This window comes from Syngnathus leptorhynchus, chromosome 15, assembly GCF_054491065.1.
Source record: "Syngnathus leptorhynchus isolate UIUO chromosome 15, UIUO_Slep, whole genome shotgun sequence".
Classification (NCBI taxonomy): Eukaryota; Metazoa; Chordata; class Actinopteri; order Syngnathiformes; family Syngnathidae; genus Syngnathus; species Syngnathus leptorhynchus.
This window is the reverse complement of record NC_141209.1, coordinates 5,560,822-5,579,323: the sequence shown is the minus strand read 5'-3', so window position 1 is coordinate 5,579,323 and position 18,502 is coordinate 5,560,822. Positions and strand designations below refer to the sequence as shown.

Here is an 18,502-nt window from a genome sequence, read left to right as displayed (position 1 = left end):
GCGGCTCGGAATATTTTGTATCGGGTTGTATGGAGCCTGTATGTGTTTTTTTTTATTTTGCGCCAATTAAAATAATCGGCCAGAACATTGATAGCAACCTTACTGTTGTTGCCACATTCATAATCTTTCAAATGATCATGATTTTTTTTCCAGATTCAAAGAGATTCTTTTTTCTTGGTGCAAGGAACATGGAACAATGAAAATACATTAGTATATGGTATTCATCTTCAAATATGTGAAATGCCTCTTTCTTATTTCATGCCACACATAAGATTTGTATTTGTTGTTTTGCAACATGATATGATTGCTATTAAGAGGTTGATTAGTTTCACTTAAGTCCTCAGGCTAAAACTCACTGTCTGCCACTGGTTCATACTCACAGATCATTTACATTTGGGGGTGTGATGATTTTTGTTGTTGTTGTTTTCACTATCTGAGGTTCAAATATTAACTGAGGGGTGTGCATACCAATAAGATTTTCCATGTTGTTTGTATTAGTCTAAATATCAGATTTTTTTTCATTCCAATGTTTAACCATTTTCTTATAGAACTAGCTGACTATCCCATTTGCCTCATGTAATTTAGCCTATACACTTCAAATTTATAATCTCTTCTGTAAAATACGAACTGGGAGCAAAATTGAAGCACAATTGCAATGAAAAGACGGCAAATGTTGCCTTGAGAGTCATGAATACTTTAACGGTATGTCACCTAAAACCTTTAGGAGGATTTTTGAAGGAGACACTCAATCCACCTTTGAAAGCCACCGCTGGGTTTGTGGATCTAATTCGGATACGTGATACGTCAGGTTTGGCCCGTATCTCATTACTGTGACTGGACAACAGAATAGAGGCACTAGTTTGACCATTTTCAGTTTTAAATTCCACTTTGAATGTTGTAAAACATGACAAGAACATAAGTATTGTAACAGCAGTCAAGTTTCAAATACAGTATTAATATTCACACAAATTCAAATGTATTTTTTTCCTGCATTGTTATATTTGATATATGTTTTTATCAAGTCAATCAATCATAAATTGCAATATTAGAATTTACACGATTGTGTTACTTAAATAGCATAGAATGTGAAAAATTCAAGGCAATATTTAATTTTTTTGGACCCACTTATGTTTACTTGGACAATACCTCCATCAGGTGGACAGACTCGTGACCCTGAGGGAGTTATATAGTTGAAAGTACTGTTGAATCCTTGATATTCTGAAATATACACTTTTTTGGACCGACTAAGTTTTGAGGTTCAGTGACCATATAGTCACCTCCCACGCAACACTCTTCTTGTCAATCACTCTGCAACTTTCCCAGCCAATTATCTGCGGAGCCCAACGTTATCTGTGTTTATGAATGTCCAAACCCCAACATTCCTTTACGCTTGTGCCTGGAACTTCTTCACATCTTTTTAAGCTGACTAATACGCTGCCAAGCTGCTTGTACGCTCTGGAAAAAAACACATCTAAAGGTGAGCCATTTTAAAATTCTCAACAATTACAGTATATGGTAGTAGTGAGATTTTTAATATTTGATATATTCAAGCATTTTTTTTAAATAGCTTAAAATGGTGAGATCTACAATTGGGGTTCACTGTTCACACAATTAGCTACACCAGCACAATCTGGTAATCATATAGTTGTGTTGCATTGTATCATTATAATGTATTTTCTTGAAGACAGATTTTATGGTACACAATCTCTATGACTTAAAGTGCATCATGATAGCTTTTTTTCCGTCTATTAAAAATGTAATAATTTCTGTTTGAATAATTAACACTTCCCACCTTAACAGCCTCCTACATCGTCCATGTACAATTATGAAAGGACAGAAGCACATACAATCATTCCTTGCCATGTATGTAGTGACTTTATTGACATTACCAACATCAGAAGGACAACAGCTACCAGAGGAGACCTGCACTATTCAGATCCTCGTCCCGGGCCTCAAAGGTAAAATGTAAAAGGGTTGACCACATTTTAGTTTGCTTCTTATTATGTTGTTTTTCTCAACAGGAGAACCGGGAGAGAAAGGACCAAAGGGAGCCCCTGGCAGACCAGGAAGAGTGGGCCCACCAGGGCAAATTGGTATAATTTTGCCATTCTAGGAAATATATACGTAATCATTTGATTACATGTAAACACACAAAAATGGGCTAAAGATCACATTGCTTGGGTTGTTGATGTATTGTGTGTAAAGATAATCAGAGCTGGTCAAGTGTTTACATTTGGATGAGAAATGACCCACACAATCCAAAGCAGTAGACATGTTTACTGAAGGCTTTAATGAGAAGTTGACCATGCTCAAGCTCATTACACACGTACAACATTTGTTTGCTTCCATTCCAGGTACGAATAGTCACAGACAGCTAAAAGAAAATGAGGTGATATATCGTAGTGGTTAGGACGTCTTGCCTGTGTGGGTTTTTTCCGAGTACTGAGATAGGCTTGAGCTCACTCGGGATCCAAATGAGTTAGTTATATAGAATTTGGATATGCTATGTACGTATAAGGCAAATGTTTGTAATGAACTAATACATTTTTCTATCGCCCATCAATTTCAGGTCAACCTGGGCTTAAAGGACAGAAAGGTATTATGGGACATTACGGAAAAGTGGGACCTAGTGGAATAAAAGGTCAGTAATTCATACTTCACAAAGTTTATTTCTACTTGAGCCATACTTTACTGTGTGTACTTTGACAATGACAGGGCCACTATCAGCTACTGTAGCAGATGTGCAATTTCACTTTATTTTTGTACGGCCTCATTAAAAGCATATTCCCGGGGTCACATGTGCCCCCCCCCCCCCCTTGGCATCGTACGACCTGAAGGGGGGGTCCGCCCCACTATTTCAGAAAGACTGCTTTAGACAAATAATAATTATATACTTATTATATATATTTACAGGCATAAAGGGAGACATGGGGGATCCAGGACCGAAAGGCCCAGATGGAGAGCCAGGTATCAAATAGTAATTGCCACAGGGTTGGGTGTTTTAAAACCAAATGTTAATAATATATCATAATTGGGCTCATTAGGCATCCCATGTGAATGCTCACCAATAAGAAAGATGATTGGTGAAATGGACATCGTAGTGGCTCAGTTATCTTCAGACTTGAAGTTCATCAAAAATGGTAAGATTTTGCGTTTTCCTGACCTTGAGTTTTGTGTGTACGTGCTTTTGCATATGTGTTTGTATGCACACCGTATTTACCGTTGATCCTGTAAGGTTTCTTTATTACTTCACTAGTCAACAAATGCAGGCCATGTCAAATATGAAACTTATAGAAATACAAGTGCTCATTTTTCAGCACTGCCCTCCCCCGCAGCTGTCGCTGGCATAAAAGAGACAGACGGAAAGGTGTATCTGCTGGTGAAGGAGGAGAAACGTTACTCGGATGCCGAACGCTATTGCCAGATGAGGGGAGGGCATCTAGCCATGCCCAAGGATGAGAACGCCAACACGGCCTTGGCGGTCTACATCACTGAAGCGGGTCTAAGCAGAGTCTATATTGGCGTTCACGACCTGGACGTGGAAGGAGTGTTCACCTACGTGGACCGCTCTCCCATGTCCACCTTCAGTAAATGGAGAAAGGGCGAGCCCAATAATGCTTATGACGATGAGGATTGCGTTGAGATGGTGGCTTCTGGAGAGTGGACGGATGTTGCGTGCCACCCGACGATGTTTTTTGTATGTGAATTTGACAAGGATGTTATCTGAGTGGAAAAAATGGACTACAAGACTTGCATTGTTAAAATGTTGCAAAAACATAACTTTTTTTTGGGTACCACTTAATAATACGGATAAACCTTTGAATGGTATTATAAATTCATTATTTGGTAGTTGGTTAACACATGGTTGATATTTTTTCCAATATAAAATTAAGGAAACAGAAATTACCCATTCCAATGTCAAACCATTTTGTTAACACAAGAACATTGTTAATATTTCTTCACCCATAGGAAATCATTGTCCCATAATAAAAACTTGACATACTGTACAGAAAATGCATGCTCATACAAGTGTAAAAATAACTTATCTGCTTCTTATTTAAAGGCAAGATGTTGTGACAAACAATCATAAAAGAGTAGCTGTTAATATTGAAACCTAAGATGAAACTGTTGGCTCCTTTTAAAACATATTCACTCAGTGATAATTAAAGTCGATATAAAAATGACAACGCTCAAGTTACTAGATTTAAAAATATTGTACCATGTTTTCTAAATATCATTAGTATTTTAAACTTAGAAAATATTTATTTTTCTGATTTTTTGGTTTTTAAATAATATTAATAATAATATGAAGAATAAAAATATACTAACAATTTGACCGTGTATTGATTGCAGAGTGACAAAAACAAGAGGTCACACGCTTTGGTGTGTGTGGGATTTTCTGTTTTAAAGGATATTTTGTTTAGTTGTCTCATTAATAATAATTCATAACACTTTGCATCTCCGTTGCTGCTGTTTTTTTTTAGAGTGGATGTCCCTGCTGAGGTATCCTACTGACCCCTCTAAGAAAAAAATGAATTTGAATATGCATGATGAAGTCCTAATAAAGCACAGATTCACTCCCTTAAGAAATGAATAATTAATGCTAAGATGAATTATGCATTTAATTGACCAAGAACTGTTTGACACAAACTAATTAAAAGCCATTGTTTGTGCAATCTCCTGTTACCTTTATAATAACTATATGTCCTGTTTAAAAACGTATAAACTGTGTGACAAAAAAAAGAGCCATTATCGTAAGATAAAGTAACAATGACCACTTTTAAAGTTCACGCTGTTTCTGTACAAGAAGAGCAAAAGGTTGTGTTTTGATTTACATTCCAAATTATTTGCCACAATAAAAATGCCAAGAAGAAGACATAACATACAATTTTGTTATATTTGTTGTTGTTGGGAATGTTATCACAAACTCAATTTAAGCATAATTCGGCTTCTCGTGACGTGACTTTTTTGCTTGTGTGATACGTGACAAGCGTTTCTAGTGTGTATACCCAGTAATTCGATTAACATTTCCCCACATGTGGTACATATGGACGAGTGCAATTGCAATCCATCACTGTTTGTGGGAGGCACTGACTTACGGTTAGGTTCCACTTTGATGGGTAATCCCAAGAGAGTCAGCTAGGCCTACTTGATCAAATGCGGCGGGACTCGTGCACAGATCAATTGCACCCAAAGCACAACTCCTCGGTGTGAAAAACAAAATACTGCATTCGTATTATGATTAAGTACACAGTGGAGAGTTTGGAATCCATATGAGGTTTGTATGGTGACGAGAACATGTACACTCAGCAGATCTGGGTGTCGCTTGACATGTGATGGTTCTAACTTATAACAGTGAAAGATGACTATGCTGAGGCACATGCCAATTTCTCACACAGAGAAAATTGAGGTATGCATCAATTGACACCTTTCATAATCACAGAGATTTGCAAGACAGTTCATGCATATCATGAAAACATTTTGGCTGCTTTGCATGAGTTCATATTTTGGTTCAATCCACACAAACATGCCTTTATCACGCCGAAACACCCCCACTTAATTAACATAGGTGTCTTCACTTAACGCAGGTGTCTTCACTTAGTCCATAGGTTTCAAACCTAGGCCCGGCCAGCCATGTCGTTCTATATGGCCCGCGAGATCAAATCACGTCAACTCCCATGATTCTTGCTAAAATTTGTACCATACATTTTAATTTGCATAATAATGTTGAGGTTTTGTAAGAATGTTTGTACCCTTTTTACAGTCATTTGAACAATAACTGAAGAAAATGTTAGTTCTGATTCCAAAACTAATAATCCATCTATTTATTGTGTATATTTATTAATACAGGACGATTAAACATTTATTTGGTATCACTGTCAAAGTGGCCCGTGATAAAAATGAGTTTGACGCCCCTGACTTAGACGATCAATCAACATTTTCTGTCATACCAATTAATAAATACAATTAATCAAAACATAAAATAGAAATAAAATATAATTGAGGGCATAGCCCAACACTCAATATTATATATCATAAAATATTCTGCAATCAAGTACAGCATTTCAAAGAGGGTTAAATAGTTTTGTGCCAATAGAAATGAAAGTCTTGCTCTTTCCTGTAGTGCCACTAGGTGAAGACAAAGACAACGATATAGCTGCGGTTAGCCGCCACCAACCTGAGCCTGAGCATAACTCATCCAGCAGACGTGATGGTGCCACATGTGAATTCCCTCAATGATCCCTTATGAATATCTGTAAACACGATGTGACCACTTAACAAGACCCTCAGAGGTGGCTAAAAAAGATCACGGCCCTCCCCGTTTCGATCTGTCACCTGTTATATCGTCCGTTAACGGGGTCATCTCCATCATTAATTTCAGTTTGACCTCGCAAAGCAAAAGCAGTCTGCTTGGAAATGCCTATAAAAAGATGCTTTAAAATGTGCCCACATAGGATGTGTAAAATTTAACCTTGCCTGCAGCGTGTGGGGGGGAACTGCATGTGAGCTGCTCAATTGGACATCTGCAGCAGAGCCGTTACGGGACTGCTCGGTGCAATGATGACATCATCCAGCACACAATGTTCCTGCTGAGCGTACAATGCTGACTTAGTTCTTTCCCGTAATGCACAAATTAAGTATATCTTTTGATAAAGCTCTTTGGCTTCAGTTCTTATCCTTAATCTAACCGATTGCCGTACAATGCAGATGGATAACTCACTGGAAAAACTTCACTGTGTGTTTTTAAGTTAAAAATGAGTCTCATCTTTCAGTCTGGTGGAGAATTGGCCTGCCATTCAGTCACTGAGCATTAGGGTTAATTAGAAATAGGAGCGAACTTCATGATGTGGTTCTGCTAAACAGCGATAAGTGCTGAGCGGCATTAGTGAAACTGCGACTCTTTGCTGATTAAAACGAGTTACTGCGGAAGTTGATTGATTGCGCATCATAATTTGTAAGAATTAAGAGTGGCTTGCCCAATATTTCTTCATAATCGGGCAACATGTTTTATTTAGTATTGCCATACAGCAAGTGAATGCAACATATGAGCAAATTAGAATTCTGCAAATCAAAAACATGATCAAGTGATCGGATTCAGTTGGACAATCTTATGAGATGTAAAAAAAAGAATCGTTTCTAAAGATTTATAACAACATTGGCAGCCAGTGACGCATTGACTTAACAATGCTAGTACTAGTAGTGCCCTGCGGAAAACTTCATCTCCCACTGCTGCCATTGCATTTGCTCCCCAAGGAGCATCGGGCCAAGGAGTGGCTTGTGCTGATACCGCAGCTTGCAAGCTCGCTGGAGGCTGCTGGGCCCACTCGGTCTGGACAACCCACACACACACACCAACTCCAGGCCTCTAGGCTATCATATCACTGTGTCCGCTCGTTGACTCCTCTCCTGTGACGTTAGAGAGGACGAGCGATTACTTGCTACTCAGTCCACCCCTTCAGTATCTCCAGTGTTGCATTTTCTCCCTAATGCTTGGGGCCTCCTGATGCACAATGCTCCCACGGGATATCGTACAGTAGATGTGGATGACCTCAACTTCTCCGTTGCTGCTGTTTCCATCCTGATGGATGCCGTTTGGAATGTAATCTCATCCCGTCCCATGAAGAGACCTAGCAGTGGTAGTGCTAGATAAGTTTCATAAGTAGTTGTTGCAACAGACCCAAAGCGAAATGTAAACATGGAGAGCAGATTGGTGATTTTTTATTTTTTTTGGTGCTTGTGAAGGCAGATTTTGATTTCACTCATGAATTGAGGTTATGAAATTGAATTATCACTTTGTACCACTGTGACGGTGCCACTTACTCTTCTCGTCTTTCATCTCGCCTGCTTGTGGACACAGCATAGGATACAAGCGTGAACTCTATTTCAACCCATCCTTTTCGTCAACGTGCCAAGCAAACTTCACTCCCTTGTTTTCAGCACCCCATGCTGCTCCTCGGCCCACCAGCGGCTGCGTGGAATTCAAAAGAATATCAACAGCGTTGTACATTAAAGAGAGCAAACAAGTGAGTAGTGACAATGCTGCCCCCCCCCCCCAAGACTGGGTTAGTGAGTTTACAAACACTCACTGCCACAAGTGCAGTGCGGCTGAAGCTTGAGATCACTACACCACACTACTCCATGCCCCCCCCCCCCCCCCCCCCCACCCACACACACACACACACACACACACACACCGAGTCCGCACAGGGACGGCGGGCAGTAAAGAGCAATGCGGCTGCAAAGACATTAAGTCTGTGTGTGCTTCTCATTCTCTGTAAGGCAGCTCACCTTTCTACCTACAAGAGAGAGGATGAGGAGAAAATTGCCTTTTCAGGGAAGCTTTAATTCAGATGTGTGCCCTGCTGTCTGAACATCAGTCAGAAAACACACACACACACACACACACACACCACCGTCTGCTTCCTTAAAGCTTGTTTGGATTTTCATTGTTTGATCTGCCATGGAAAATAAGACAAATGCAGTTAGGAATTCATAGATGCCCCCCCCCCCCCCCCCCTTCCCCCGTTTCATCAATAAATGATTAGTTTGCCACACTCCCCGGTGATTGATAGGTTCTGCACATAGGATGTATTGGAAGCAGATGAATTCGATAGAGCAGGAGTCACAGGGGAACCACAAAGCGCATGAAAAATGGAGGTCAGTGGAGAATGTTAAAAAGAGTGTTGGAACAACTTGTGTTTTGTCTTTTTTTTTTTTTTTATTACCAGCAACATATCAATAATGAATCATAGAGAAATGGAAGGACATACTGCATGTCCTAGTCTGTTTTTGTCTGGAATTTGTTTGGTTTCAGATGAGGACCTTGACAACACAGCCAGGGGCCTGGTAAGAAAGATACTGTTGAGAATAAATGATGGAGAGAAGTAAACAACTTTTGCTGTCAGCACTGAGATCATGCCTCAGCAGGAGGAAAGTAGACTACAATGTCACTCAAGCTTTCTCATCTCTTTTTAAATTTATTCGATCACCATGTTGATTTGGTGCACACTTAATGGGAACTTTAGATGAGGGAAAAAAAAAGACTCAATAGACCAATTAGTTTGGGCATTGAAGATATGGCCCATTACATTACATGGGTACATATTCAGTCGTAAGGATTATTTAATCTCTAGTCAATGTGCAGTAAATGTCATTATTTGCATTTTTATCTCTTCTGCATATGAGTCAAATGTCTTTTTTCAACCAGAACAAAACATTTCAAAGTCCAAATAGAAAATGGCTTCCTGCTGTTTGAAATGGGAACAAGCTTTTGGTAAATATTAATAACCAGAACAAGACTTCAAACACTGCCGAGCAGATTTAAATCATAAATGAAGTCAATCAGGCCATTTTGTTGAATATTTATCCAGAAAGGCTTGTTAACTGACTTGCGAGAAAGGGAAAAACAAAACACTCATTTTCCTCTGATGCCGGGAATGAAAATGGTAATCTGTTTTGAATCATACTGACAAAGGGTCATAAAAACATCATAACACAAGGCATTCATGAGGCTGATCACTTGCAATTTTCAAATTTAACATACATAGACCAATTACTAATAGTCTGTATTGGTGTATTTATTTGCCTGATTCTACTAATATGAGGCTGTTGGTTTATGTTTTGTTTTTTTCCCGCCATCTGTGCACAATGAAGCATATGACCACAAATAACACACATTACGTACAGATGTTTTCGTAGTCACTCAAATATTTTAATTGGTTAATATATTATAAGAATTTTTCTACTTGGTGATGTTGTTCACGCTGCAGTATTTTGACTTTAATGTGATGTCTTCTGGTGCAGCACACAGTCAAGTGATTTTAGGTTTTTACGTTTTATGGTCGAATATGCTCCAGTTCAGCATAGAAAATGAAAGAAAATCAATGATGAAGAGTCAAAAATATTTTTACGATGGAAATAGTTTGACCGTGGGACGGACAATTTCTATTCAAGTGTCAGAACAGACTGTTCAAATTTAGAGTCTCAACTTTTCATTTGTTCAGTCTGCCACCGCAATATAAAAATAAATATGAATCACTTCTGGCTTCAATCCGACAGCTGCAGACTCAAGCCATTGAAACAAAATGACTAGAGGCTACTGAAGTAGATTCATGTCCAATAGTGTTTTCTATTAATCAAGCGCAGACAACGAAGAGTTTGTTTACCAGAAAAGCAGTTTGACGTATCTCTACTAGCACTTGCCTCGAGAGCGACCTGTCACTGTCACAAGCCAACCTCAAAGTGAAAGGTCACACTGGCCGGGCCAGTCCCCTTATTTTGTTCTCGGGACCAATCTAAATAAATAAAATGGCCGAACAGCGCCATTGATCTCTGTTGAAGTTGAAGGGGGAAATGGAAAGGGAGAAGACAAGAAAGCCAGTGAGAGATTGAGCATGCACGCTTTCTGAAGAAAGAGGCGGAGGCTGCCAGCCGATGAGGTAATTGTGATTAATCACTTTTCTCAGAGGGTAACATGTCGAACAAAAGGAAAAAGACGCAAAGAGTGCTGATGTTGCAGGTAAAAGTGCACCTGCCCATTGTTCAGATAAATCTTTTAAAACCTTTGCTTTGACAATCAGAGATATGAAAATAATTTTCAGAAACATGACAGTCAATTGTATTCATCAAGTCTTCAAACTAAAGTTCGAAACTTTTCTTTCTTATAAATTGCCCCTTGTCCTTGTTTATTTTTTTAAGAGTTTGTGACAGGAAAACAGCCCAATTTGCAATTATAGTCAACACAAATCCCATATTATAATATTTTTGTGTGCACATAACTGCGCTTTGTTTTGAAGTCTTTCTTTGGTCCTCAAAAAGTCGTTAAAGACAGCGTCATGTAATAACCACAATGTTGCTCAACTCTTGTGTCCTGTGAGACTTTTGCGTCAAGCTTTAAAAACACTTGTGTTATGTGTGTTTATGATCGTACAAGGCTGTTCTCTCTGTGTGGAGCCTGTAATTGAAGTGTGTGCTTTATTATTATTATTATTTTTCTACATTTGCAGTGATAAAGTACAACCAAGCTTTCGACCCGACCAGACGCCTTTGCATGACTGTGTGCCTGGTTGAAATTATGCTCATTTAAATGCACTTATTTCTCTCTGATAATCCTCGAGGGACGGCAATATGCGGCAGCCTAACGTGGAAATGAATGCACACAACAGTTGGCTGATATTACCATTCCCGGCAATTTCATTCGCCTTTGGAATGAGAAGATATTGAGTCTTATTTAAGCAATCAATAACCTTGAACATTCCATTTTAATGAAAACTATAATTCCAAGCGGTGGCAATTACACCGCGGGGGAATGTTTTGGTGTGGCGAAGATTTTGCTGCTGTATGCACTTTTGTAATAAAGATATTCTTATCGGGATAATTATTGACTTCTGGGGGGCCGTTATGACCCCGGCTAAGGACCTCATCAATATCTCCGTTCATTACTTATTGCTTTAAGTCCTGCATGAATGTTGCTGATTCAGATTGGCTATGGAATAATATACTATATCAAACTCGCTTCCTGACACACCACAAGACTTTTTTTTTATACTTGTATGACTGTTCGGATTGTAAAAATGTCATATGTGTAGTGGACCCGCTTGAGCCACCCATCATCAAAAGGGTGAGTAGACAATTTTCATGTTCAATTAAAGTACAGCGGCTAATTTATTTTTTACATTTGTATGGCGGTTCAGAGAATTCAAAAGCATGATAAAATGAAATTGATTCTTTCTTTACCCTTTGAGGCAAAACATAGCGAGGCCGTCTGTTGGTCGGCGATCTCATCATGAAAAGAGCGCCGTGAATATTAATGAGGGATAACTGTGCCGCTATGACTCGTTGACTTGAGATTGAAACCCCATTCCCTCCTACTTGTGAAATTGGACCAGATATTGATGATCACATCCAATTAGGTGATTATATTTTCTGCTGAAGCTTTAAATGATTTATCGTATTTAATTCAGAACTGTGTGTACGGACACAGTCAACTTTTCACTCTATGTGTGTGTGTGTGTGGGGGGGGGGGGGGGGGTGATATTGACCCGTACGGTTGTGGCCAAATAACGAATAATGCAATTCAGCATTCGGGCCTAACTGCCAAGTGGTGATGTCCAATGGGAGAAAACGTGGACAAATTTGTCAAAGTTTTAATCACTCGACTGCCTTTTGTGGGACTTTTTGCCGTCTTTTGTGTTGTGCTGAATGATTTGATGTCTGCTGTGTTTGTTTGTGTGTAGGTGTGTTTTGCTCCACATCACAGCCTTTGAGAAAATATATCGAGGCAGACTTGATCATTTGTTTTGATTTAACCATATTGGCTGATTTATCAAGCAGTCAGCTAAGCATTTTTTCTTAATTAATATTGTTAGAAATGCCAATTCCACCGGGGACGCCTTGATCAATCGTCTTCCTTTCCTTAAGAATTTGGTGATAAAAAATCAAACCGCTATTGACCACACCATTGATCGGCTTCTGTTCCCTCTCCAAAGCGAATCACATCCATTTGTCTCTCAGCTCTTTTCTGTGCTCCTATTCCCCAAAGATCACGTTGGCCGTCGTAGAGGCCGTCGTCTCAGCATGCAAGGTCAACTATAATCAAGTGGAGACAATGTCACTTGCATTTCCACAGACAGCACAAGACGGCTCCTCTGGGTTTCAAGGGCCAACTGCATTATACCATTCAATTACTGCTCATTAGACAATGTACAGCCATTAATCAGGCCGAGATCTTCCGCAGGTCCTCAGTGGGGAATGAGGAAATTCATTCCGACCTCCCGTGACGAGCTTCACTCTATGTTTTCAACTTCTCCGTATCTCAAGAACTAAAAAAAATAAAAAAAAGTGGGCTTTATCTGAGATTTACTGCATATGTGCAAGAGTATTACGAGTCTGATATATCACTAAAAGAGGAGCAAGATGACAGATTTACTGATTAAGACTGCATATGCATTGGATATGACGAGATGATAATATGGAAAAATTGATTTATATCTTCCCAGGAAGCTGTAGAGTGCGAGGTGTCTTCTCACGGAGGCCTTTTTCAAGGGTAGGTGCATCAAAGCGTAAAGCCAGGCTGTAGCTCACCGGTGGCGACCCTCGCATCCTCCCCCCTGCGTAACATCCAGCGCCCATAAAGAGCCTGCTAATACACGGCCCTGCATTAGCAGGTCCTCCCTCGCATTGCATGTCACCACAACTGCAAGCAGCTTTCAACATCTGGGAGAGTTTTAGCACCTGTGCTTTATGGACACCATCTGCTTGAAAGGGATTTTCCGCTTAATCTAAGATGACTTACTTTAGTGTTAAAGGCACCTGTGTGTCAAGGTGTGCCACTCTTTATATTTCTAATGCATCTTGGAATTTTAATAGCCTATATGCAGCATATGTGTTGTGACTACGAGGGAACACCATGGTTCCTTTAGTAGCAATGTGTTTTTTATAAATCTATATTTAGATTTTTTTTTCAATGTATGGTTTATTTTATTGTCTTATCATCAAATTAATTTCATTTAATTTTCATTCATCGTCTTTCCCATCTGTTCTCACAAGGTTGACAGTGGAGCCTATAGCAAGAATCTTCAACTCATCTACCATGAGTAAAAATCCTTGTCAGCCTGAAGTCTTTCCCCGCAGCTAGCCTATGAGTTAGGAATGCTTAAAATGGTTTGTATGTTTTATCAGTTCTTATCATAAATACCGTATTGGCCCGAATATAAGACGACCCCGATTATAAGACGACCCCCTCTTTTTCAAGACTCAAGTTTGAAAAAAGCCTTTGTCTAGACCCCGAATGTAAGCCGACTCCTCTTTTTCAGTTTTATTTCGGTGAAAAAAAACCTCGTCTTCTATTCGGGCCAATACGGTAGTTCCTGCCTTAGTTTTTTAATTCAGGTTCTCATCCTGCTGTATGTTAGCATAACAATTAGCATATTTTTTGGGTATATTGTGAAAATGCAATCCATTCACATTCATATTTACACATATGGACCATTTAGAGACTGGAATTAATTTATTACGGGTGTTTATGAGTTCTCATTCTGCACAATTGATGAGTACAAGGCAAATTATTAAATCTTTTATGACCTCAGTGCTATTTATTAATTCAAATGTTACCATCCAAAGAAGACTGACGTAAATATAATAAGGTCCTTTGTTGTACCAACATGATTTTCGCCCCTTCTTCAATTCTATTCCTAACTGGCTGCAAAACATGGGTCATGAAACCAATTCAGTGGTCCCCCACCATTTTCACTTTCTGAAGAGAGCTGTAGGGATGGGATTTGAATGCCTCTGGGTGGTCATCAATGTCTGTCCTTCATTCAATGGCAAGCGCTGTCATTGCAAAATGAATGAAAATTGCTGCATCTTTTACCATCACAACAGGCTCCAAGCCTAAAGTGTTGTCATTCAAACAAACGTGTGCTTCCATGAATATGCACACCTGTCGAACATTGAACTGACGTGATTTCCTCACATTCTCTGTATATTATTCCCATATTGATGGTAGCAGATATCTGATACACTGCAGTAATAGTCAGTCTTCTGCTACAGAATATCAATAGTCTCCCAATGGGGGTGCATTTGAAATGAATCACAGCATCTTACTGCTTTCTATTCATTTCTCTGTCCCTATCACTTTGTTGTCTCTGTTTATAAATGATTCCGCATCATTCGTGCCTTACAGCCCTCGTATGTGCAGATGACATTAATGAAAAGCATTTGTCAAACCTTCAGTTGGAACACTGGATGTGTGTTCCAAAGCATAATAGGGGCATGTGTGAAATAAATTGTTCAGTTATGCTCTCAATTATATATTGTTTCTATTTTATGTTATTTTATATCGTTTCTATTTAATGTAATTTTTTGTTAATTATATTTATTATTTCTTGGTATGACAGAAAATGTTGAGGCCTTGAGTTTGACACCCCTGTGTTAAATGAAGACACCAGTGTTAATTAAGTGGGCGTGTTAAATAGTGAGCCCTTCTGCGCGCTGCAGCGGTAGTAGTTGCAGTGAGTGGTGTGTCAACAGAGCTGATTGTCCTCTGATTGTCCCCAATCACCGGGCCGCAGACCAGTACCGGTCATTTGGTTCCGGGCCCCACAGAAAAAATAAATAAATGTAGCGACACTTCGGGTGTCATTGTCTCCGATCACACCTAGATGGTACCGGCCCGTTTGAGACACAAGCTCAGAGCTCCCACTAATTCAACTTAACGGTGAGTTTTATTTTTACGTGGTTTATATTTGTTTTTATGCCAGTCATATCATTTTATTTCATTTTATTTACCCCCCACACTTTAAAGGTCGGTCCGTGAAAATATTTCTGACACGCAACTGGTCCATGGTTACAAATGGTTGGGGACCGCTGCTCTACATGTCTTTCATTTTATTTTAATTAAGTACCTGCTGCTGTTTGGCTGCTCTGCCAACATAAATATATTTAAATAATTCACTATTTTTTAATAATTATTTGCTATCTATGTCATTCTCAAAAAACACCATATTGACTATGTTGTATAAAAACTGATAGATGCAACTACAGTATGCTGCATTTGGTTGAGATTCTCCTTCAAAAGTTATTGGCAGCATGCACAATGGCCTTGTAATTTATGAGAGCTGTTAAGGTCTCTGACAGAAGGTGTAAAGCATGTTGAAGGATTGGTCGGATGCGAGATGTGTGCAGTGACGGCATATTGTCCCACCCGTCGAGACTTGCATGGCTCCCTCCGTGGTAGATAAATGACTCCACACAGTCAAATTAAGTTGTTGTAAATCACTTTGCGGACTCTGAACTATTCCTGAGTGATGACCTTTATGCCTGTTTGACTTCGACTCTTATTTGTGTTAATCACATCTGTATAAGACTGACAGTAAATTGGTGCCATATTCACAAAGGTCAGTTTTTGGCAGTATAGCACACGGTGACTAAAGGTTTTGTTGATTCTTTGACTTATGGTAAATAGAAGAATGATTGAAAAGAACAGGATATTACTCGGGTATGCAAAAATTTTTTTATTGACCTTATGATTTAAATGTATAAATTACCAATTTGAAGTCCAACCCAACTCTGCAAAGATTTTCTTACGGTGATGACAATGGAAAATAGTTTTCAATTTCACTCATTCAAAGTATTTGAAAATTATAGATATGTACAAAACATTTTACCAATTACGTCTCCTGGATCTGAATGGAAAGGAGGCTACTGCTCACAATTAGCATAACAAAGTGCCTTTTGAAAGTTGTTCTTTGGTTGTTCCGGGCAAAATTGACAGTTTTTAGTTTCCGACTATAAGTCATTCAAGCATTCATTCAGTCGCACAATAAGAATCATCCATGAGTACAGAATCATGGAAGAAGTATTCCACAGTCAAATAGGATAAAAACATCTGCTTCTCATTCATCGCATTGTAAAATATGGCAGCTCCCACTAACCGTAATCTCACATGGCACAAAACGATAAAATGGGAAAAATCATCATTGTGATGTGAGCGACGCCTCGGTGTGTGATCTGTGCCACGGCCTAGACGACGAGCCTTGTGAAGTGCAACGCTGCCCGGTTACCGCCGGGGCTTTGATTGGCGGTTTGTCGAGCGCCTTGTCGGGCGCTTTGAAGAGCATCTCGAGATGAAAGCCAACCTTGTCCACAGTGTGTCCACTGTAGACCACTGCTGTTGCTTATTTGCTTCAGGCACCATCAAGGGCTTTTTTACTCCACCATACAATGCTTTTTTTTTCTTTTTTTCTTTACTACGGCATTATGTATAATTTATCATACAATTTATCCCAGGAGAGTGACTCTGTTTTCATACAGCGCCTCGACTCTTCTTTCTTCATCTTGTACTATACTGTCTGCAGTCCACTATGGTGTCTTTGTTGTCCGGCAAATAGGCTTTATTATTTGCGGGGTTGTATTGCACAAACATCACCACTCAGTGCTGATCTCCCCACTACCTTTTTCTTCCGTCGATGAGCCAGTATCGCAGTGCCAAGGGCCAGACGTCCTCGTTCGCTACTGTCTCCACAAGCCAGCTGCTCATGTATAAGATGAAAGTGTCACAAAGCAAATAAAAATGTCTTGGCTCCTGACAGGCCTGCTGTGGATATATGGCCTCTTATTTCAGTGAATATATTGAATAATTACGCCTGGTTATAAATATTGCATGGAGCCCCACACTGAGCCCATGCTAAGATGCCTAATTGCGGACTTTAATTATTAAGAGGTGATGGTCCCAAGCAGTTTTTTTGTGAGTTCTGATATATGATTTGGGCTTTTTTTTTTTTTTTTTAAGGGATGAACTATTTTTTTAGGCTTATGTTTAATCAACATACCTCGCGGACACCATATCAGCTCTTGAGAGAGACTCATCTCATCGAAAGGAATTCCATTCTGATTAAATACACTGAATTTAACTAGTAGCTTAATAATATTGAAGAAGAAAATCTTGTAGTCTGTGAGGTGCTTTAAAAAACCTTGCCCCCTTGGAATTTTTGGCATTTGTGAAGCTGCCGATAGGTTGGGCTCAAGTTCCTTTGGAGGACAGGCTTGGACATCAATAAAAATGTAGAGCATATTCAGCTGAATTTGTGTGAGAAATAGCAAATCCAGACTTTTGAAAAGCAACATGCGGCCCATCATACTTTGGAGCTTAATGATCTTAAGTCCAAAATATCCTTCCCTCGAGTGTGCACAGTTCAAAGTTGAAACTCTATGTGGAATGAATAAAACAATCATCTCCCCATGATGTACTTGAAACCCTCAGCTATCTTGCATTATGTATTCCTCCATAAAAGCTAATAGCCATAATGCAGACAATGAGAATCATTGACCCACTTAATCGCAGCTCTGTCAAAGTGTGACAGGCTGAAAGTCATTGCACCACAACAGTGGGTGCAGGACTTGCTCCTACAAAATGCATGCTCGTCTCTCACTCGGTGAGTTGCTTTTCGCAAGCCCGTGCAAACTGTAAATAATTGATCGCTATTGATGTGAGGATCACCTCAAGTGTATCCAGTTGTTTGCTTTAGACGTCTGCCGTGGGGAAGCCAAAGGGGCCCGACCATCTGTCAATAATGCACCGGTCACCGCACTCTTCTCGGACCACCCGAAACGCTCCGGTGAACAGCTGAACAATTGTTCTGCGCGAGATGTTAAATCAGGTCCTATGTGCTGACTAGAGAACGGATCTTGAAGTGCTGCATTATTCTTTCAGGAGAGGTCATCAAAGTAATGGAGTCATTCTCTTTTACACCCTAACATAGTTGTTTTTAAGGTGCCATTCGTAGACACTTTGTTGATTTATGTTTTATGACACACTCCAGAGCAGTTGGAGGCAGTATATTGCTTGATTTGCACATTGGGTGAAAATTCCACATTTGGTTCCATTCGTTCCTCTGCCCATCCATCCATCCATCCATCCATCCATCCATCCATCCATCCATCCATCCATCCATCCATCCATCCATCCATCCATCCATCCATCCATCCATCCATCCATCCATCC

At 39.6% G+C, this 18,502-nt stretch overlaps 2 protein-coding genes across 4 annotated transcripts in view; both read left to right on the top strand.

The window, feature by feature from the left end:
- The first annotated feature begins 1,426 nt into the window (after window positions 1–1,426).
- Window positions 1,427–4,860, top strand: colec11 (collectin sub-family member 11). Of its 2 annotated transcripts, none has more exons than XM_085931964.1 (7): window positions 1,427–1,477; window positions 1,801–1,958; window positions 2,022–2,093; window positions 2,570–2,641; window positions 2,914–2,967; window positions 3,045–3,140; window positions 3,336–4,860. In XM_085931964.1, exons 2-7 carry the CDS (start codon window positions 1,826–1,828, stop codon window positions 3,725–3,727), a joined length of 819 nt encoding a protein of 272 aa, XP_085788090.1. In that variant the 5' UTR covers window positions 1,427–1,477; window positions 1,801–1,825; the 3' UTR covers window positions 3,728–4,860. The 2 variants fall into 2 exon arrangements, with proteins under 2 accessions (XP_085788090.1, XP_085788089.1); XM_085931963.1 differs by having other exon boundaries at window positions 3,318–4,860.
- A 10,151-nt stretch (window positions 4,861–15,011) lies between these two features.
- sox11a (SRY-box transcription factor 11a) overlaps window positions 15,012–18,502 on the top strand; it is a 170,517-nt gene continuing 167,026 nt past the window's right edge. For both annotated transcript variants that reach the window (XR_015068301.1, XM_085931494.1), the window contains exon 1: window positions 15,012–15,217. The gene's annotated coding sequence lies outside the window, so the exon portion shown is untranslated. The remainder of the gene's footprint in view (window positions 15,218–18,502) is intronic.